Below are 21,676 nucleotides of genomic sequence, written 5' to 3'. Positions count from 1 at the left end.
GCAGGAGCGAGAACGGACGAAGCTCTGGGGGTATCGACTATTAGAGGAGAGGGGAGAAGCTCTGGCTCATTCCCCCCCCTCTCTCGCCGTTGCTGCAAGAGGAAACTGAAAGAAGGAGGGGGGACTCATTTCCCATCTGCTCGCTTGTTTTCTTTTTGAAGCCGTCGTCTCTGCCCGTCGTCTCTGTCCCAGAGCCATCTCTATTCTTCTGCTTCTTCTTCTTCTTCTTCCTCCCTGCCATTCGCACACCGCCCAGCCCGCCTTGATCACCTCCATGATGTGGAGGATCGTGACCGTCGCCGCCGCGGCTCTGCTGCCATTGGCCTCTGCCGCCAGCAGCAGCACGAGTGACGGCTCACCCACGCCCGACAGGGACGGCAAGTACTGGATCTACGGCGACGGCATCTCGGCCGCCTTTATCCCCTACGGCGCCTCCATCGCCAACCTCGTCTTGCGGGACCAGTACGGCATCGAGCGCGACGTCGTGGCCGGCTTCGACAACGCCTCGTACTACAGCGAGGACAAGCAGCACCCGCACCTGGGCGGCGTGCCCGGCCGCTACGCCAACCGCATCAAGAACAGCACCTTTGACATTGACGGCCACCGGTACCGCGTAAAGGCAAACGAGAACCCGACCGAGGCGTCGCCCCAGGGGCTCGACACGCTGCACGGCGGGCCCGACGGCTGGGACTGGCGCAACTTCAGCGTCGTCTCCCACAGCCGCTCCAGCGTCACCTTTTCCTTTGTCGACCCGGACGGCAAGGAGGGCTTTCCCGGCGAGGTTGTCTCCGTCGTCACCTATGCCTTGTCTGGCCGGGACTGGGACATTAGCATGGTGGCCATGGCGACGACCAAGAAGACGCCCATTATGCTGAGCAGCCACACGTACTGGAACCTCGACGGCTTCGCAAACAACCAGACAAACACGGCCCTCAACCACACCCTGCACATGCCCTACAGCGGCCAGCGCATCGGCGTCGACAACATCCTCGTCCCCACCGGCGAGATCCTCTCCAACCCCCAGGGCTCCGTCAATGATTTCTGGAGCAGGCCCAGGCAGGTCGGCGCGGCCATGGACGACCCGGACCTCGAGAACAACTGCGGCTTCAACTGCACCGGCTACGGTAGGTTCCCTGTTGTTCCTGGTTCCTTGTTCCTTGGCAGAGGAAAAGACTAGGGCTGACCTTGCGCAGACAACTGCTTCACCGTCAATCGCGCGGCCCTCGGAAGCTTCGACTGGCGCACAGAGGGCCCCGTGGCGACGCTCTCGTCGGACTGGTCGGGCATCCAGCTCGACGTCTTCACCAACCAGGACGCCTTCCAGCTGTACTCGTGCAACGGCCAGAACGGCACCCTGGCGCTCAAGAAGACGCAGGGCGTCCGGGACGCCGAGGGTGCAGACGACTTCCCGCGCACCATTCCCAAGTACGGCTGCGTCGTGCTCGAGGTGCAGGATTACATTGACGGCATCAACCACCCCGAGTGGATGCGCAAGCAGGTTTACGGCCCGTCGGACGATCCGTACGTGCTGCAGGCCAAGTACCGATTCAGCCTCACGTCGGAGCATGGGGGCAAGAAAGGTAAGCAAGACGACTGTTGATGAGGAGGGAGGTGCAATGCTGTCTTGATGAAGCTTGGTTTTGGGCATGGAGGGGAATCTTTGAGTTTACTTAATGTTTGATTGTCCATGTCTCGTAGATATGAGCGTCCTTTTTTTGTGGCTGAAATGTTTGTACTGGCATGACTCCATGGAACAGATACCAAATTGCTAGCAGGGAACAGAATAAAGCCCATGAATGAGCAGTTTGGTCAAGAGAGGCGGGATGAGGCCGATGATGTTATTATTATTATTATTGTATTTTCCGTCCAGCGACCTTTAGGTCGCTCAGGTCCCCGAGACGGGGCACAGGAAGGCCGATGATGTTTAGTTTAGTTTAGTTTAGTGTATTTTCCGTCCAGCAACTTTTGGTCGCTCAGGTCTCCGCAGGGGAGCACAGGACGTGCTGAGCTAGCAGGTGTCTACATGCTACATATCGTACACTTCACCCACTATCCAGCATTTCATCGGCTCAACGGCGCTCATGACAAACCTGTTGCCCGTCAGCGGGACGTCCAGGCATGAAGAGAAAGCTGTCCCGTGGTCAGATCAGCCAATTTGCTTCTGGGGCCTTGCAGCCCTTGATGACCTCGGCGATCGCATGGTCGCGAGACCTTGACGCCGCCCGAGATCGGAGCAGGTAACAGAAAGGATTGAGAGGAAAAGGTAGGTGAGAGAGGAGAATGATGACCGTCTAGTGGCGTGGGCAGATCCTCCGAAGAAGGAGCTCGCTTTCGCCAGCCTGACGAATTTGTCAAAGTCCTTGCCGATTGCGCGGTTGATGGCTGCAGCCGGCCAAGGTGCAAGCCGCATACGATGCCGTGGCGCAACCTTTCTGCAGTAAAAGATGTGTGCTGGCTCTTTCGTCTTCCGCACGAGCACGTCAGTCGCGCATTGTCGTGACCAAACCTTTCGTGGTAGTCAGCAAAATCCCCATGGTGGGTTCTTGCTGCAAGCAAGTTACGAAGCAGGGGCCGAGAGAGCGCCAATTCTGACGGGCAGCTGGTTGTGGCTTTAAGCCTCAGGTCTCTGTATCGCTCCGGCGCAGAGGCTTCCCACCAGGCCTTGAAAGCCTCTTCCGGCTGCTGTCGGGCAATCTTTCGCAGGTGCGCTAGCGTCGGGACGTTATCAGCGGGTTCTGGCAGTGATGCTCCCGCCTTTGCCAGAGCATCAGCCTCCTCGTTGCCTGGGATGTCAGCATGGCCGGGGATCCAATGGACCTCCACAGCTCCGTATTTTCGCGCCAAAGATTGAAACTCAAGGAAGACCTCTTGCGAGGAGTCGCTCGGCGTGCCCCGTAAGCATGTTGCGGTCGCGAGGTTGTCGAGGCAGACAAAGATGCGGTCAGAAGGCCGATGATGTGGTTGGGAGAGTGGATGCTCTAGGGTAGGCGAGTTGCTCAGGCTGGCTCGACAACTTGCCGTGCTCACTCCTCATTCAACGACTCACATGTTCCACCAGTGCGGCCCATGAGAGCAGAAAAAGTCCAATAAACCGCCAGAGGACACCTCACGCGAATCTTACGCGATACTTGAAGCCGGAAAGAGGAAAGAAGGTCTTTGGAGAGAGAGGGAAAGAAAAGACAACCGACATGGAAGACGACAGGGCGCAGGTCGACCTGGGCGTCGCGGCCGACATTGAAGAGTCACACGCCGCCGCCGCCGCCGACGAAGCAGCCGCCAGCGCCGTCAAGCAGCCCAAGAAGCGCTTCGTGGGGAGGCGGGCGGCGGCCAGGCAGGGTCATGGAGCGGCGGACGCAGAGGGCGAGAGCGGCGCGGTTCAAGGTATGTCGGACTCCCCCTCGAGCCGCCTCCTCCTCCGACTACATACATATCTAGAAGCATATGGATGGATATACGAAGTTGCTGTCCCGAGCCTCGTCGCTAACACGTTCCCCCCAGCCGCCAAGCCCAGACGCCCGCCGCGGCTGCTGAACCGGGTGCCCAGGGAGATCCTCGACGACGCGCAGCTCCAGGAGGCCATGGCGCTGCTGCCGGCCAACTACAACTTCGAGATTGCCAAGACGATCCACCGGATCCGGTCGGCGGGGGCGCGCAGGGTGGCGCTGCAGATGCCCGAGGGCCTGCTCCTGTTCGCGACGACCATCGCGGACATGCTGACGCAGTTTTGCCCGGGCGTCGAGACCCTCATCATGGGCGACGTGACGTACGGCGCGTGCTGCATCGACGACTACACGGCGCGCGCGCTGGGCTGTGACCTGCTGGTCCACTACGCGCACAGCTGCCTCATCCCCGTCGACGTGACGCAGATCAAGACGCTCTACGTCTTTGTCGACATCAGCATCGACGCCGCCCACCTGCTGGCGTCGCTCGAGCGCAACGTCGCCAGCGGCAAGACCATGGCCCTGGTCGGCACCATCCAGTTCAACGCCAGCATCCACGGCCTGCGCGGCGCCCTCGAGGCCGCCGGCTTCCGCGTCGTCGTGCCGCAGATTGCGCCCCTGAGCAAGGGCGAGATCCTCGGGTGCACGTCGCCGCGCCTCGCCGACGACGACGCCGTCGACCTGATCCTCTACCTCGGCGACGGCCGCTTCCACCTCGAGAGCGTCATGATCCACAACCCGTCCATCCCCGCCTACCGCTACGACCCCTACTCGCGCAAGCTGACGCGCGAGACGTACGCCCACGACGAGATGCGCTCCCTGCGCAGCGACGCCATCCGCGCCGCCCGCGCCGCCCGCCGCTGGGGCCTGATCCTCGGCTCCCTCGGCCGCCAGGGCAACCCGCACACCATGGCGCTGATCCGCCGGCGGCTCGAGGCGCGCGGCATCCCCTACGTCGACCTGCTGCTCAGCGAGATCCTGCCGGGCAAGCTGGCCCTCATGGGCGACGTCGAGTGCTGGGTCCAGGTGGCGTGCCCGCGCCTCAGCATCGACTGGGGCTATGCCTTTCCCCGCCCCCTGCTCACGCCCTACGAGGCCCTGGTTGCGCTGGGCGTCAGGGACGGATGGGACAAGGACGGCGGCGGAGTGTATCCGATGGATTACTACGGGAAAGACGGGCTGGGGAGAACGAAAGCAGAGGACGTAGGAGCTGCAGTTGGAGCTGCAGTTGTTGGAGCTGGATAGAGGAGAAGAAGTTGGAATAGACCAAAGAGGCATAGAAAGGGTCTCGCCATAAAGCCTTTGTGGGTGCCAGGCACTTGATGGTGATTCGAAGTGTCTGATTCTCGTCCCTGGCAGTCATGGCTTGACTCGAGGCGGGCTCCGACAAATCTCCTAGTAGCCAAGCGCATCTTGCTTGAGGCCGAGACCTTGCACCTGCTAGGACTGGAACCGACGACGCCAATGTGTGAATCGTCCGATCGACGACTGGCGCTCGCTCATATTGAGATACAGACACCCTCTAGCGGCATGACTCCAACCTATTTACTCGAGTCGACACAGTGGACGAGATTCCGCAAACAAATATCTGGCCGGTTGATTGACCGTTACCGTGAAGTTACCGAAACGAGTCACATCCACGGAGCTCTCGCCATTGACAAGGACATTGAACCCCAGCCTTTGATCTAGCCAGCTCAGCACAGTCGAGTCAAAGCACCGCATGACATGGCAGCGGTGCTCGGCATGGAACTAGCTTGTCCCTGCATCGCCTTGGCCAAGGCCCTGGATTCGCCGTCCACAGAGCAACTTCAGAAGAGCACGGCCGGGTCACCCTGTGCCCCCCCCCCCCCTAGCAAAGGGTGTTTCGCAACGTCAACGACCCCGCAACGACGCTGGGGAACTCATCGATCAGGAACTCGGGATATACAATCTCCTCCGCGGGGCCCCGGTCCCCGTCCCGAAGTCGCGCCACCTCCTCGAGGCTGACGGTTACCCAGAAATGCTGAGCGGGTACGTTATGACGACGAGCTGCTTTGATACATGACACGCAGCTGCCTCAGCAGTGGGATATCTGGCTTGGGGCCATGGACGGTACGGAATGCTCCATCAGCGCTGGGGCAGAGGATGCTCCGGCGCTTGGAGCAACTCGCCAAAGAGGAGCCACCAGCGAAAGAATGGCCTCTCGGCAAGGATACACTTGAGCCCCTCGCCGACGGGCTTCGATGCTTCCTCACATGTCTGCTGCAGAGGGATTTTCGGAGTTGCTGCCGTGCTCGACTGGACCAGTGCGCTCGTCGGGCCGGCGGCAGTGGAATTTTTCCGCATCATGGAGCCGAGCCAACCGGGCGACGGATTCGTCAGGGTTTATTCGCGGGTGGCGGCTGTGCCCGATATATCTGCAGAGGGAGAGTCATTTCTGCGGCTGGACGCGGCGCTCATGCTTTCGGCGGTTTTCATGTCGGAAGCGCCCGATCCGGAAAGACGAGGGCCCCGTGTCGAGCGCGTGGAAGCGCTCGCCAGAAAGTTGGGGGTTTTGTCCAGAAGCAAGGAGCTGCAGCGAATGACGCGTGTGGGAGAGCGGCTTCTGACATGTCCACGACGAGGCAATGTGTGAGGACAAGTTTCGTCGCCTACTGAATGCACTGATTCAACCCTGCCCCATTTCTTATGTTGCGTTTGCCGTGCCGACTGGCTCAGGTCGATTTGAAAACATCAGTTTGTACTTGATAATCTCCACCACATCGAGGTTGTCGCCCTGCTCCTGAACGGGGCCGTCCGAGCTCTCGCGCCATTGATTCTCCCGCCGGCGCACCACGGCTAAGGCCTTGGGCAGCTTCTTGACCTCGCCCGTCAGACGCTGGTGCTGGCCAATGTAGAGGTGGACGCGCTTCATCCAGGCAGAACCTCCGACGCCCGCGACGTAGTCGGGGAAGTCGAGCTTCCCGATCTCGACACCCTGCAGCGGCGTGCCGTCCGAGTCCGACGGCAGGTTGACTGAGCCCTGGAGTTCGAGCAGGGCCAAGCCCGACGGCGTCTGGAGCAGCTGGGGGAGAGGGCTACTTGCTGCGGCTGCCGGCTTTGAGGGGGGGTAGAGCTTGACAGAGGTCATTTTCGCTAGGTTTGAGCCCGGGGCGTCAGGGGTGGCTGGGCTCAAAGGCAGGGCGCGAAGTGGTCGGGCGACGCAATTGAGTCGAGTTCGTTGCGCGAATATGAAGCTTCGAGCCGAGGCAGTTGAGAAGTAAGTGCCTAAGTTGGACGGTTGAGGGGCGCCACACATCGGGGTAACACGACGGAGTTGCGCCACATGAGGCTGGTGCAGCGGGTCGGGCCCTCTTGTCAAGCTTCAGGGCTTGCGCGCTCGTTGATTGGCTGGTGCCCACGACCACAACCAAAGTGGGAGCCCTAGGCCTAGCGACACACACTTTTCTGCATTTCTCGCCAATTTTTCAACCACCTCGCATCCCCATCACCGACGACTTCACATCAGCCAGGTCAAGCCAACTTGCACCACCACAACTGGCAAGATGAAGGTACGTCGACACCAGCCCACGGAGCCTCTGCGATGCGATTGCCTCGAAAATTCGGCGGTCGCTGGCCGAGAGAATCCACCCTGTTGATCGATGGGACTGACGCGTCGCTAACATCCGACAGTTGAACATCAGCTACCCTGCCAACGGCAGCCAGAAGCTCATCGACATTGAGGATGAGCGCAAGCTTGCCGTCTTCATGGAGAAGCGCGTACGTCGACGCCAACCCCTTCTTTCCTTTCCCGAACCGGACACAAGATCGATACACGGGGCCCGCGACCGAATCTATCGAAGCGAGCTGTGCTGACGATGGGGGCTATCAATTAGATGGGCGCCGAGGTCCCCGGTGACTCCGTCGGCGATGAGTTCAAGGGCTACATCTTCCGCATCACCGGCGGCAACGACAAGCAGGGCTTCCCGATGAAGCAGGGCGTCATGCACCCCAGCCGAGTCCGCCTGCTCCTCGCCGACGGCCACTCGTGCTACCGCCCCCGCCGCACCGGCGAGCGCAAGCGCAAGTCGGTCCGCGGCTGCATCGTCGGCATGGACCTGTCCGTCCTCGCCCTCAGCATCGTCAAGCAGGGCGACAACGCCATCCCCGGCCTGACCGACGTCGTCAACCCCAAGCGTCTCGGTCCTAAGCGCGCCACCAAGATCCGCAAGTTCTTCGGCCTCACCAAGGATGACGATGTATGTTTCACCCTGCACCCATACTCGATCATCGCCTATCCGGAGCTGCGGCGGTGGAATGGGCAGTCCGGGTAGAGTGTGAGATGACCACCGGCTCGACGGCCGGTGGGAACAGAGTCAAGAGTTTTGCGCACGGGTTGTGAAGACTAATCGGGCCGGACAATCCAGGTCCGTAAGTACGTCATTCGACGAGAGGTCCAGCCTAAGGGTGAGGGCAAGAAGCCCTTCACCAAGGCCCCCAAGATCCAGAGGCTGGTCACCCCCCAGCGTCTCCAGCACAAGCGCCACCGTCTCGCCCTCAAGAGGCGCCAGTCCGAGAAGGTCAAGGACGAGGCCGTAAGTACACGCCGAGCTCCGCGCCCGACTTGCCCATCTCCTGGCGTACAGGCACTGACGCGCATCGACAGAACGAGTACGCCCAGATCCTGGCCAAGCGCGTTGCCGAGGCCAAGGCCCACAAGGCCGACGTCCGCAAGCGACGAGCGAGCTCTATGCACAAGTGAGGGGTTCCGGCGTTCTAGTGAGAGAAGGAGTGGAAAATCATACCTTGGTTCCTGTGGTTTGCATGCATTGGGAGTGAGGATCTCTAGGGCTCAATTTGAGGGCTCCAATCACGAATGTACTAGAAGCATATCGAGAAAAATCGAATGCATTCTTGACGCCATCCACGGGCGAGGCTCATTAGACATTGATGACTCGTTTCTTGTTACCCCCTCTCTCAACGTGCAGCCTGCCAACGGTCGAAAGGCAGCCCGGCGATTTCTTTCCGCCGTGCTACCCTTGGCCATCCCTGACGATTACATGGGCGTGAAGCTCTCCAAGCCAGGTTCAAGTGCCTCGTCTTCCGCACCTCAGTCAATCAAAGGCATAGCGCCAGGCCTAACAGACACTGCCTTGATTTTCCCTGTCTAATGCCCGCGGCTGGCTTATCCCTATTCTACATGCAATGGTCCCTCCCTATGTCTCGGCTTCACGCACGTAGCAAGCCCCAGAGGATCCTCTACCGACCCGGGAGACCTGCACTTCTCCCACGCAGGCGGACGATAACCTCGGAGACAAAATGAAAAACAACAACCTCCACTCGTTATAGGGAGAAAATTACCACCGCGGAACCATGTTGCTCCCTAGCCATCTGTGCCCAAACGCTAAGGCGTGGCGCTTCAAAAACCGTAAAGGCCATGCCAGGAACCAAGCTGAGGATGCACATTACTGCCAGTGAGGTCTGGTTTGACACACTTCGCTTGCAGGCGTCATCCCCTGCGCCACCTGATGGCTCCAGTCTGGCTCGGCCAAACCCCCTCGACTGCGCTTCAAAGCTATTAGGCAAATCCGAAGTACTCGCTTCCTTGAGTAATAGCCTTCAGAAGCTGAGAACGCAACATATCGTACGTCTCGTACTCGGGAAGATCCAGTTCTGTAGGCCTCGTTAGTTCAAATCCCACCATCCTTCAAAGCTGCATCGGGTTCACTCACGGTTGAAGCAAGTATGCGAGGAAGGCAGGCGGTCCTTGTTGCCGTAGTCGCGGTGGATGTTGAAGCGGTTGATACCGTTCATACCCTCTAGCTCCTTGAAGCCGTTGAGGGGAACCTTGCTTGTTCCCGTGACGAACTGCAGCAACTTGGCCCGCTCCTCCTTATCAAACGACCTCACCGCTCTCCAGAACCACTGAATCTGCTGGGTTGAAGGATTGTAGTTTTGGTATTCCGTGTTGCTCTTCCAGTCGTCAATGTCAATGTCTGGAAGGCCGGAAATCAGCAGCTCGAGTTCTTGCTCGTTGAAAATCGAGATAAGCTTTGCCGGTACGATCTCGTGAAAGCCTGTCAAATCGTTAGTACGCAGATCCATGGCGCAGTCGAAAACAACCAGACTTACCCTTCAAGAAGTGCTCCATCTGGTCTTTGACAGAAGACAGCAACTTGTGCTCGACGACGAGACGCACATACTCGTGCTTGTTCTCTTCGGTCACGGAAATCTCTCGCCCGTTGGGAACGAGATCTACGACAGTGGTGACGCCGAACTCGTCATCTTCGACCGAAAAGGTCTCGGTGATGATATCGGTAATGTCGTTGTCCAACATCCAGCAGAGGGACTTGTAGTAGTCGGGGTCGAATGACTCCATATCCTTGACCGAGACCGACTTGCCGAGAATCCGCTTGTACACAGCGCGGCTGAAGAAGCAGTCAAGCAGCCGACCCTCGTAAAGGGCTTTGCCAATGATGCGCCCAATGAACTTGAAGAACATCAGGTGCTCGTCGTTGATGCCACTGAGCTTATTCGGGTGGAAGGTCGTGCGGTCGGATGAGACGGGGATGAACAGGGCGTAGTTGGGATCAAACATCTGGCGCGCGAGGACCTGAAACCACTCGCGGGTGACGCCTCCAGCATCCACGCCCTCTTCCCCGTGGAAGCGAATGTTGAGCTTTCCAAACTTCATCTCGTCGCCAGACTTGAAGTAGAGAGACTTGAACGAGTCGTGGAAGACATGGTCGCGGCGGACAGACAGCTGCAGCGCCGGGTACGACGGCCGCCCATTGCTTTGCCCGCTGCGCGAGTGGACACTGCGGTTGAAGTAGTTTCTCTTGTTATCGAATTCAAGGACCTTGGGGTTCTTGACCAAGAGAGCAAAGGTGCCTGACATGAGCTTCGGATTATGACGCACAAGCTCGTTCAAAATGCGCCGGTGGTCCTCGGTGAAGCTGAAAAAAAGACTTGCAGTGCGGGACTCTGGAGGTGGGCTGGAAAGAACCATGTCTCTGAAGATTTGGCTCTGAGGCTGGTCATCGTTTGTTGTGTTCTTGCACACCACCATGAGAGACTCGATGAGGGGCAGCAGGATCGTGGCAACGTTGAGCATGTTCTCTCGCTGACGAATAGCCCGCAGACAGGCGCTGAGCTTCTCCCACATTGCCGAAAAGGTGGAATTGTGGTAAAGAGAGGTGACCAGATATTGCTTCTCCTTCTCCCTCGCGTTTTCATCTTCCTCGTCTCGGATCTTCTTCTTGCCATCAAACAGGTGGTCCAGTGCGGTGAGAACCCGGAGGAGCTTGTTTTGTTCCGATGCGCCTGGAGAGAACTTGGCGAGGGCAACCCCCTGGATCTCGGTTCCGGTTGTGGCCCGGCTGATGTGCGGGAGAAGATCGTCCAGATCGGAGACGATGTTTTCGCTCTGGAGCTGCGCCTGGCGAACGAGTTCTTGACCAAACGCCTCCTTTGCTCCCGGAATGACGGACAGGTTCTTGATCGTCGAGATGGTGTTCTGGAACGTCTTGGAGTTGCATTCTCTGGCCACGAAGATCCGCACGACGAGCGTCAGGTTTTGCGGCGGGATGACTGGCGGCTGCAGTTGACGAGGGCGCTTCTGTGTGGCCTCCTTCTTCTCTTCCGCGTCCTTCGTAGCCTCGGCATCAGGGCCATGCTGGTCTGAGGCTTGACCATGGCCAGGCGTCGTGCCGTGGGTCTCAGCAGACTCTGCCTGCTCAGCCGCGCTCGACGCCTCAGGCACTGCCTCGGCGGCCTTGGTCTCTTCGGCAGTCTCCCTGCGGCGGCGCTCCAGGTTCTGGAGAGGAAGCGTGACGCGGTTCAACAAGTCCGCAAGATGGGTCATCACAAGGGAGCTCTCGGTCACCAAATCGCGGTCCAAGAGCGTTAACAAGGAGTTGATGGCGTATTTGTGAGCCTTGGAGTCCTTGACCTTGCCTTTGCGGCTCAGTGCCCTCTTCAGTGTTGTCCCGACAATCTCGTGCTCGGTCAAGAAAAGCCATGGAATGTGGTGACTTCGCGTGCAGAGATCCACAAGAAGGTCCAAGCACTGCTGAACAATCAGGAGCGGCGACGTTTCCGAGTTTGTCGGAGCGGTGCTGGTGGCGGCCACACCTGTCAACGTCCTCCTGAGGTTTTGTGGAGTTTTCGCTTCAGCCTCCTTGTCTTTGTGCCTCCTCGCCTTCAGCGAGAGCTGTCCAAAGCTTCGCTCGACGGCATTCATATCGGCACTGCCCTCTTGGAGAATTTGCAGAATACTGCTGATGACCTCGAGACGAGTCTGTCGATTCTCGCAAACGTCGGCGAAAACGCTGAACAGATAGTTGCGGATGGACCCCTGCTGGGCAATGAACATCAACCGCAGCAACGTCGCAATCCCGGACTTGTCGAGCATCTGGACTACAGTCCGCCGCTGAACTCTGTTCTCGCCTTGGTCATCCGCATTATTGTTAGCCTCGGGTCTGCCAACACCCGAGGGCGTTCTGCCCGGAGCAGCGATGGAGCGTATGCCGTGATGTTGCGGCATCGGTGCGTGCTGCTGGACCAAAGCTCGAGCCTGAGCGGCCATTTCCGGAGGAAGTTGATCCATTAGGTCCTCACCCTGGTCAATCAACGCTTGCTCACGCAACTCGGGCGGGAAGGTCAGCAAAATGCTGGCGGGATCCATCTCAGTTGCGACCGCAACTGGGCCACCGGCGTGAGCGGCTTGGCGGCGAGCCTCTTCACGCTGTCGACGACGTTCGTCTTGCCTTTCCTGCTGCGCAATCTCCAAACGCAACTCCTCCGGAAGGGCGTCGAGGAACTCTTGGAAGACCTCGGTGGACTCGCCCGTTGCAGCCTCTTCGCGAGCTTGCGACCGCCTCTCGCTCACAGTTTGGGCAATGACTTCTTCCCTGAATTCTTCCGGCAGAGCCGCAAGATAATCAGGATCGATGCCCAGCTCCGTGACATCGACCTCCTCGCCCCTCAGAGTCGTCATGACGCGTGGCTGACCACCGCTTTCGGTCGTCGCGCTGCTCTGAGTACCAGCCTGCCCTGTCCCAGCAGGCTCGACGGCCTCAACACCCTCCATGGCACCACTTGAAACGTCCGGCTCATCATTACTGGGCTGATCGTTGGCGGCAGCCTCGGCGGCAGCCCGCTCGGCCGCTTCTCGCTCTTCGGCCTCCTTCTGCTCCTTGGCGGCTTTTTCCTCGGCGACCTTGGCCTCACGAGCCTTGCGCTCCTCTTCCTCGCGCTTCTTCCGTTCCTCGTCGAGACGCTTCTGAACCTCGGCCTCCTGTGCCTTGATCCTCTTTTCCAGCTCGATGGCTGCGGGCGTAAGCTTGGCGACAATGATGTTGTTGAGCTTGGAAGCATCGGCGGTGATATTCGCTCCAAAAATCATTCTTGCTTCCTCCTGGTAGCGGTCCAATGTCGACTCGGGCGTGAACGAGACTGCTTGGTGTGGCTCCTGAACTGAACCATCTCGGCGTTGTTCATTTCTGGGCCATCGAGTCGCGCCGATTTCGCGGGTCTCGCGCGGGGCACCCGGGCCGGTGATGTGGAAGTGAAACGCTTGGCCACCGGCGTTGCGTCCCATGATTGGAAGAAACTCCATCAGTTCACCCAAGAGGCCCATGGGTCCGTCCATGGCATGTCTGCCTCCAAACACGCCCTCGGGTAGCCTGAGCCCTACCGAATGGCTGTGACCTGGGCGCGAGGTCGCGTCCGATGCATTCTGGTGCCGTCGAAGGAGCGGGTTCACGCCATCCTCTGCGTTTGACTGCGGACCGGCCGAACGATGGCCACGAGAGAAGTAGCTGCGGAAATCTGAATTCAATAATTAGTTGTTGGCAGTCCTTCGCCACTACGTCGGCAGAAGCGTACCTAGATGATCGCGATTCGATCCTGCCATGAAACGAGGGGTGAACGGGCTGCGATTGTCCATCCGCGCCAGTACCGGCCTCCTGTGATTGCCCTCGAGGAAGAAGAGCTGGCGGTGGCGATCGTCTACCTCAGGATTCAAGCCGTCCCATCCCAGGGCGGGCATCGGTGGTGGCTGATCGTCTACTGAATCCGTGTCAGCGATTTCTCTCGGGCGCCAACCAGCGGCCCACGCACGAGGATAGTCATCATCATATATGTATTCCTCGTCTTCCATGTCGTCTTCATCCTCTTCGTCTTCTGCAGAAATGGTTAGCGGAATGTTCGAAAACAGGTAGAGGGAAGGGCAATGGAAGGATGACATACCGCCTTCATCGTGAGCGTCATCGAGGTAGTGATCGTCCAAGCCAAGCTCAGGCTCATATCCACCATCATCCCCCATGATGGCTCGAGCCATGTTATCGAGCAAGCCACCGGGACCCATGTCATGCATGTGAGCTTCATCCACATCTTGCACCTCTCCTTCGTAGTCCAGCTCATCGCCCTCCTGGCCTTCATCATCCTCAACGTCACTCTCGCTTTCCCAGCCTGAATCCCCGTCCTCTTCGATGGGATTGCCATCCTCGTCCACTATCTCCACACGGTCCTCTACATCTTCCATGTCCGCAGAGTCCATCTCGTCGTCGTCGTCGTCGTCGTCGTCGTCGTCACCGGTGTCGTCATCGTCATCGTCATCCATAATGACTTCAACAACACCAGGTTCGCCGTGCAGACCTTCAATGCCACCCATTCCGCTGAGCTCCTCATCATCGTCACTGATGTTGTCTTCCCCGTCGTCGGAAATGTCATCGTCTCCATAGTCCATTTCTTCGTCGTCGTATTCATCGCCGTACATGTCCTCATCATCATCGTCCTCGTCTTCTGACTCGTCATCCTCACCTCGGGGCTCGAGCATGCCCAAGGCAGAGTTGCGGTACAAGTCGGGGGTTTCTTCTCGATCGTCTTCCAAATCCGAGAGAGACGAGGTTGATGCGAACCCCTCATCGCTATTGTCGGCGACGGGGTCAGACGGCAATGAACTTGCAAGAGGCGAGAGGCTCAGGTCCTTGGCAGTCCCGGTCAGGGCCCGAAGGACGCGAAGGATGTATTTGATGGCTCTCTTGACGCCGGGGTAGTTGAGGCTGATTTCTGCAATGGACGATGTCAACTTTTCCACATATCCCTTCTCATACATCAGACGCCGCAGCTGCGCCTGAGAACGGGACTGAACATTGTCGGCATTCCGAGCACCAGAGCTCTGGTCCTTGTCTTTCTCGCCAATCATATGGTTCATGAGCTCCGCAAGGCACTGCATCCGTGTGTACCGAGTTTCTAGTGGCTCATCCGTGAACGGCGCCTTCTCATATGCCTTCAGAATGGTGTCCAAGACAAACTTGCGCACGAAAAGTAGATCAGGCTCGTCGTCGTATGCAAATTTGTCGCGACCGCGCTCCACTGGCCTCTCGTTGGTTTTGGCGACGAGTGCCACGAGAACCTTTTGTGTCAGAGACGAAGTTGCGGCCTTCTTCTTTGACGCAATGCTGTCCGTCGTTCCGTTGAGATTTCCCTGGCACAGCAAATCGTAAATGAGATAGTTCAGGATGCTGGATCTTGGCTTGATCGGAGTTTGCGATGTTGGAGGAGGCGCGCTTCGTTTGAAGTTGATGAATTCCACTTTGGTTCGAATGTAGCTTTGAAGGAGCTCTGCCAAGCAGCTGAGCAAGAAGCATCGATAAACGAATATCGGATGCTCCACGGCCTTGAAAACAGGCTTTGGCTGCTTCTTGTCCTTCTCGTCCGCAGCTGTAGTGGCCCTAATCGAGACGTCTTGACCCTCTGCGCTTGACTCGGGTTCAGCTTTGGTGTCTTTGCCGACAGCGGGAGGCTCCTTGTCATCGACTTCGCGGTAATTGACGAGTTCGCAGAGTAGAAAATGTATGACGCCATCGTGGTTCTCGACGACAGGCCGTTTGCTGTCATGTGGTGCTTTGGGGGCATCGGTCATTTCCTTGTCCGCAGCTTCTGTGGACGGCTTGATGTCTTGGCTCGCAGACCCTTCAGTAGACGGCTTTTCCTCCTCAGACGTCTCTTTGGCAGTGTGTTTCATGGCCAGGGGTTGAGATCGGGTTCCGTCGCTAGTCGTGGGCTGCCACCTCGTGAACTCGAGCAGCTCGTTTGTGACTTCCACGAACAAGTCAGGGGCCCGAAGAGCTACCGGCGCCATGGCTCGCAGATATGTCGTCACATCGGTTGGCCCTCGCTGGTTTCTTTGTATGTTCGGAAAGTCGGCTTGAATCTCCGCGCGCATGACTTGCTTGACAATCTCCTCGTCCTCAATGACGTGACGGAGGACGGTGATGATGTATGCGGTTAACCTCGTTTGCTTCAGGCGCTCGGAGCCTGATCCGGACAGTTGCTTGGCCATCAGGAATAACCTCTGCAAGTTCTTCTTCTCACCCACAAGCTTTGCCGCGTCGCGACGTCTTGTCAAAATCACCAAGACCCTGAGAACAGCAGTTGCCAGCATCTCTTCTTTGCCAATCCGAGGAAGCAGGTCGAGCAAGGAGTCTAGTATCCTCGTGCGTTCTTGGCTGCCAACCAAGGCAGTTCCCATCTGAACGACTGGTGCCGCGACCGGTTCTTCCAGAGACTTTGGGGCTTTCCACTGCGCTGGGACAGGCCGCTCGTCGTGGCACAGGAAGAGCTCCAAAATCAAGAGGATGAACGGAATCCAAGGCGGCAAATCTTCCGTGGAAGAAGACGAGGGTATCTTGAGAAAAGCCACGTACTCGTCGACCTTTTCTCGTAGAGTCTCCATGTTTCGTTCAAAGAACTTCTCGTCCTGAAGCAGCAAGGCCAGAAGGTGGGCGTACGCAGCAATGCATTTACCGTTGCGCTTCTTCTCGTCCTCGTCGAAGGCAAGGGACGACAGCGCAAAAGTGAGCGTCGACCCGACATCTTCTTGGGCCTCGTGGTTCTGTCGTCGAATAACCATGGCGGTGATGAGATCGGATACCTCAATGGCCGTTTCCGGATGGGCTCGAATGACGTCCAAGCACTGTTCGATCAAGCTGTCTCTCAGCTTAGCCCTCAGGTTGTCCAGTCCTTCTTTTGCAGCCACAAGTTGAGCCATGGCATCGCGGCTAGCACCATCCGCTGCTGGAACCGTTGGCGTCGAGGTCGTTGGGCCTGATTGGGACTCCTGTGTTTCGTCCATGTGATCAGAGCGTTCAATCAGATCCCGCAAACCCTCGGCAGTCAAGTCAGGCAGCGCGTCCAACGACATGCGATCAGCATCAGAGAGGGCCGGCCCGTTTGAGGGTTCCGGTTCAACGGTCGAAGACTCTCGATCGTTCGAAGGCGTGCCGGCCCCCACCAATGCGGATGTGTCGGCATCCTCAAGCGGGATCGGATTCCGCAAACCGGCCAGGCCATCTTTGTGGGATCGACAGTACTCGGTGGTGAAAGCACCGTTCCCGTTTGCTCTGTATGCTGCCTCGTGCACTAGCCCTTGGTCGTAGCCAGCATTCAGAGCTTCATTGACAACGCTGCGAAGTGGTTGCCAGTCAAAGCGGACATCCGTTTGCTTGAAGAGGGCAAATGGAGTTGAGTGCTTATTGACACTTTGAAGTTCGTGATCGCCGCTTGAGATGATTTTGAGGATATCCAGTAAGCGTTTGACCGTGGAATCCGGAATCTTGTCGACGAAATTCGAATCCCAGAGTTCCATCACGGCTGGCAACACAGCCGCACGAAATTCGACGACAATTTGCTGATAGACGAGAATGGGGTTGGCCCTGTCTGGATGTCGAGGCTGAAGGTTAAAGTAGTTGGCCGTGTCTGACAAATGCTTCCCATTGATCAAGAAGAAGTACAAGTCGAGCACCTTCTTCAGCCCAAATGCTGCAACCTTGCTTTTTGAGGATTCATCCAGAGCTGTGTCGGCCCCATGGCGAACGGCGACGGTGAAAACCTTGAGCATTGAGTTGAGGACATCCAAGCCGCCCCGTTCCTTGAAAGCAAGAAGAACAGGCATGATGATGTGGACGTTGGAGCGGTCGGTTTGCCTTGTCGACGGGTGGTCAATCAGCATTTCATGAATGGTGTGAAGCATGATGATCCAGTAGTGAAAGTCTTTTGACGTCGGATCCGGCATGGCGACTGAAGGCCCCAGGTGGCCCAAGATGGAGTCAGCGAGAGCCTTGGCAATCTCGAGATGGCGAGATCTCGTGAAAGGTTCGGGGTGGTTTGGCTCGCTGCGGCGCGGCAAAAGCGACTTTCCAAGTGACTGAAACAGGGGGAAGGATGTCGGAATCATTGGATGGAGTAGCACCCGTAGAGTCTCGTAGTTTTGAAAGCGTGCGCTGGACTGCTCCAACTCCGTCGGGCGCGTTGTGGTAGGGCCTCCGGCGTCGCCAGAAGATTCCCAGCCACCTGCGGTGTTCAAAACATCGGGCAGTGACGTATCATCAGTCTCGGCATCACCGTCTCTGGCGCCGCCGTCGCCTAAAGGCGGATGGCGTCTCAAAGACCAGTGCTGGGGGATGACGGACAGCTGTGCCGCCTCCTCGGCTAAAACTCCTCGCAGTAGAGGACCGATTGATTTGACCAACCCGAGGTAATAGTCGTAAACATTGACGGGATAGAACGACAGGTTGTTGTTCCTCGAGGTGAAAAAGCAGTCCGATATGATCTTGATGAAGGTCTGTGCGTTTAACAGGGCTTTGACGAGCCTGGTCCCTGCCAAAACAGACTCAGGCGCCTCTTCATCGGCGCGGACGGGTCCCAGGTCGGGGGTGAGAAACGCGGCAAAGTACGGCGGAAGGGTCTCTGTTTTGGCTGCGAGGGGCTTAAGAACATCGACTGAAGCCTGAGCACGACGTAGCAGCGAAGGCAAGGCGCGAATGGGGGACTGTTCGACCAGTTGCGACACCACCTGATTCAGGACTCGGGATGCAGGAGAGTCCCCGAAGGTGGCCGGGAGACTGGGAGATTCGCAAACGTCGAGAAGGAGTTCGATGCCTCCCTTTCTGATGAAATTGGTCTTCAGAAGAGAATTGGACAAGAAGGCGGCCAGGAAGCTGGCCAAAGCATGGATGTATGGCGTGATCGACTCAGAAGGGGTATCTGATGCATCCTCGTCTCGGATGACCGTCTTCGAGTCGTCCGGCGACACTATGTCAGACATGTCGACATCGGTGTCACCCGGGGCTGCATGTTCTCGCGCTTGAGGCGGGATCTTGCTTGCGTTCACGAGCTTCCCACTCTCAGTAACCGAGAGAAGTTCGCCATTTGAGCCGGTGACTGAGAGTTTTGCGCCCCAGCCGCACGAGCGAGCTTTCTCCAGGCCAAGGAAGCGCACCCTCGCGACCATGTCGATGACGGCATTTGAGATTGATGTCCGCAGAGGAGGGTGGTGACGAGCAAGCTCGTCGAAGCTACCGCCAACGTTGTGAGCGAGCTCACCATCAAAGTCCATGCACTTGACGTGAGCAGGACTCTCGAATATCTCAAAAAAGCTGTCAAAGGCTCGCGACGAGACCACCAGCTTCATCCCAGTGTTGTTGAGAGAGATGGAGTTCAAGACCTGAGGGACAACGTTGATAGCCTCTGGCGAGGCCAAGATCCCCTTGGCTAACTGATTACGTCGACCTTGCCGAAGGACATCTTCTGGCGGAGGGTGCGGTCGTTCATCTTGGTCCACGAGAGATGCGATGGCAGAGCCGTCAGGAGAATCATCATCATCTGCCTCATCTCGCTCTTTCTTCTTCTGATCGTCGCCATGGCCATCTGGAATTGGCCGGCCCGTGATGGCTTCGAGATAGGTCCTGATCATGCCAGATTCGGAGATGGCTACGAAGCTTGTTGGGTCATTGTTGATGAAGTCGCTCAGAATGGTGACCGAGTTTGTCCAGACCACGGAGCCAAAGCTCTTCTTGTCCTCCATGATCTCTCGCAAACTGCGCAGCAAGTCGGACTTTTCAGCCAGGTTTCGCACGAGCCGGTCCGTGTTTCCGTTATAAGTGTACGAGTTGGACATGACGTGATGGATGAACTTGAGCAGCCATTTGAGGGTCTGCTGCTGGTAGTACGGAATTTCGTAGTCAACCGCACTCGACTGCTGATCAGCCTTGATGCCCTTGGATGAGCTCAGCGATGCCTGTGCCTCGCCGACAGCGTCCACAAGCAGTTTCGCGACTGTGTCGAGACCGCTAGCATTGAAGAAGGCAGTGAAAGCATTCTGGTACGTCCAAATGAGACCATCAAGAAAGGCCAGGACCATAGCATGGTGGCGTTGAGAAATCTTGGATCGAAGACTGAGTATCTCGACAAGAATATCCATCAGACCGGCAGACACCATCTCATTTCCGACACGAGTAGTCATGGACAAGTGAAGTGTCAGAGAGAACAAATTGTTCCGCCATTCGTCGGACTCGGTAACCTGTTCGCTGTTGTCGGCGACGCTGTCATCTGCCATGCCTGCAACTGCTTTTCTAATGACGTAGAGCAGAATGCCGTGATTCACGTTGGCGTTGAGGGCGGACAAAACGTCTTGGCACCTGGCGTGGAATCCCGAGACGGCCTCGAGCAAAGCCAGGGCGATGGACTGCAGCCACAAAGGCACGTCGGTCTTGCCATCCGCCGATGGGTGGATAAGTTCGGCGAGCTGGTACACAAGCTGGTATCGTCGAGTCTCATCAATGTCCTGGCGAAGGACCTTCTCCACGAAATTGGACTCGGTATGGATGTACGCCAAGTTGGTTATCGCGAGCAGGCGGATGGCCAGAATCTGCTGGCGCGCCTTGGTCGACTCCACAAGGGCCTTGGCAACACGCAGCCGATGAAACAGTTCGTACTTGGCCGCAGGGAGCATCTCGTCAGGACACCGATGGACGAGCTCGTAAATCGGCGTCGTGGCAACGGCTGATCTTGGAATGTCAACCGACTTTTGACCCGAGGGAGCATGCTCGTCCGCGACAGCCGGGGTGCGGGGTCCGATGGGCGACGAATCATCCACAGCAGCATTTCGCGGTCTTGGGGTATGCTGCTGGTTATTCATGGTCGAACTTCGACGCAGAGGAGTGGGGGTCGACGGCAGAGACGAGCGACCGTGGTCGACTGTTGCATCTGGACTGGACGAAACGTCTTGAGGGTAGTAGAAGACTCTAACATCTGTCCAATCTTTCCAACGCTTGTCGTCCGCCGCCGCCACGGCAACAAGATCGTTGGCGTGCATGGATGTCGCGTTCCTGTTGCCACCAGCCTGCGCCTTGTCCTTGCCCTTGGCAGAGGCAGGGGTCGTGGAAGATGTGTAGTCTGCGAGGCTGATGATCGGGGTCTTAACAAAAGGCAAGGCCAACTGCTGCACTCGATCCAGGTCGATGTTGTAGTGATTTGCCAGCAGAGCCGCGCTGATTTGCCTCGACGAACTCCCGATGCGCTTGACAGAGGCCTGATATCTCTGTGCCAACTCGGAGCCCACCTCCAGCGTGGCGATGATGATGGGTAAAGACGTGCTGTTGAGCAAGTCGTTGAGGTGGGCGCTGCTGGCGTAGATGCTTCGGTTACCACAGTGCTCCAGAAGCATGCGGGTGAATCGCAGGACGGCCTCTACGAGCACTCTGTCGCCATCCAACGGAAAACCAAGATCCACGAGCTCCTTCTCATCCCATTGCCTCTCGTCACTCAAGATTGATTCATTCTTCCGGTTCAGCAATAGGTCCAAACGAAAGTCGCGCGGTTGGGGACCCTCGCGAAGCTGGTAGGATTTGCAGAATTGCTCGAGAATGCCATCGAAGCGGTTCAGGAGGGGGATCCAGTGGTAAAGATCGCCGCGGCCGAACGGCCATCTCGACGGAAAGCTGGCAAGGTGCTTTGGCAAGAGGGGCAAGGCAGTCGTCGAGGTAGTCTGAATGTAATTTCGGAGCCAAGGAGACTATTTGCGTTTCCGGTTAGCCAAGAGAGAGATGCCTTCCAACCCGTGATCACGACGGGATGGTGGGAGGAATCAGCCGGGGAGCCTACCAGAGTCTCCTTATGCCTCGCTTGCATTGTCTTCGTGATTTTGCCCATGGCGAGCGCCGAAGCGGCTTAGCCGCGAAAACGAAAGGAAGCTCCCCCTCCACTGCAGCCGGGCTACCCGCCGGAGCGACAACGTTGCTCGCACAGGCGGAGTGCCCTCTGCCGGACAGCTCCTTGATTTTTATTCGATGCTATGGCCGCACAGTCCTCGGTCGTGGTGGAAGAGCAGAACTTGCGATGGCGGGCGTTGACGTCCCGTAACGCTTTGGGAGGGATGCGGTACCAGGGGGCTCTGACAAAGATGGATCGTCCGGGCCGACCAAACGAGCAGC

The 21,676-nt window shown here is 57.7% G+C and overlaps 5 protein-coding genes across 5 annotated transcripts; 3 read left to right on the top strand and 2 right to left on the bottom strand.

Moving 5' to 3' along the window:
- Positions 1-277: 277 nt before the first annotated feature.
- Positions 278-1,600, top strand: HRG_02317 (aldose 1-epimerase domain-containing protein; the record flags this gene model as incomplete). Its single annotated transcript, XM_044860788.1, has 2 exons — positions 278-1,124; positions 1,194-1,600. 2 exons carry the CDS (start codon positions 278-280, stop codon positions 1,598-1,600), a joined length of 1,254 nt encoding a protein of 417 aa, XP_044724421.1.
- A 1,588-nt stretch (positions 1,601-3,188) lies between these two features.
- On the top strand, positions 3,189-4,685 carry HRG_02316 (putative diphthamide synthesis protein; the record flags this gene model as incomplete). The annotated part of the gene is made up of 2 exons (XM_044860787.1): positions 3,189-3,381; positions 3,499-4,685. The coding sequence occupies 2 exons, from the start codon at positions 3,189-3,191 to the stop codon at positions 4,683-4,685; spliced, it is 1,380 nt and encodes a 459-aa protein (XP_044724420.1).
- A 1,420-nt stretch (positions 4,686-6,105) lies between these two features.
- Positions 6,106-6,549, bottom strand: HRG_02315 (ctf8 domain-containing protein; the record flags this gene model as incomplete). Its single annotated transcript, XM_044860786.1, has 1 exon — positions 6,106-6,549. The coding sequence occupies one exon, from the start codon at positions 6,547-6,549 to the stop codon at positions 6,106-6,108; it is 444 nt and encodes a 147-aa protein (XP_044724419.1).
- Positions 6,550-6,964: 415 nt separating this feature from the next.
- HRG_02314 (ribosomal protein s6e domain-containing protein) lies at positions 6,965-8,160 on the top strand (the record flags this gene model as incomplete). Its single annotated transcript, XM_044860785.1, has 5 exons — positions 6,965-6,970; positions 7,092-7,178; positions 7,295-7,657; positions 7,826-7,993; positions 8,065-8,160. 5 exons carry the CDS (start codon positions 6,965-6,967, stop codon positions 8,158-8,160), a joined length of 720 nt encoding a protein of 239 aa, XP_044724418.1.
- An 816-nt stretch (positions 8,161-8,976) lies between these two features.
- HRG_02313 (HECT-domain (ubiquitin-transferase) domain-containing protein) lies at positions 8,977-21,395 on the bottom strand (the record flags this gene model as incomplete). The annotated part of the gene is made up of 11 exons (XM_044860784.1): positions 8,977-9,071; positions 9,131-9,224; positions 9,309-9,475; positions 9,531-11,846; positions 12,018-12,452; positions 12,495-13,229; positions 13,287-13,466; positions 13,521-13,583; positions 13,650-20,944; positions 20,999-21,258; positions 21,348-21,395. The coding sequence occupies 11 exons, from the start codon at positions 21,393-21,395 to the stop codon at positions 8,977-8,979; spliced, it is 11,688 nt and encodes a 3,895-aa protein (XP_044724417.1).
- Positions 21,396-21,676: the final 281 nt, after the last annotated feature.

This window comes from Hirsutella rhossiliensis (genome assembly GCF_020360975.1).
Source record: "Hirsutella rhossiliensis strain HR02 chromosome Unknown scaffold00002, whole genome shotgun sequence".
Lineage (NCBI taxonomy): Eukaryota > Fungi > Ascomycota > Sordariomycetes > Hypocreales > Ophiocordycipitaceae > Hirsutella > Hirsutella rhossiliensis.
The sequence above is the reverse complement of the archived record's forward strand: the minus strand, read 5'-3'. Positions and strand labels throughout refer to the sequence as shown.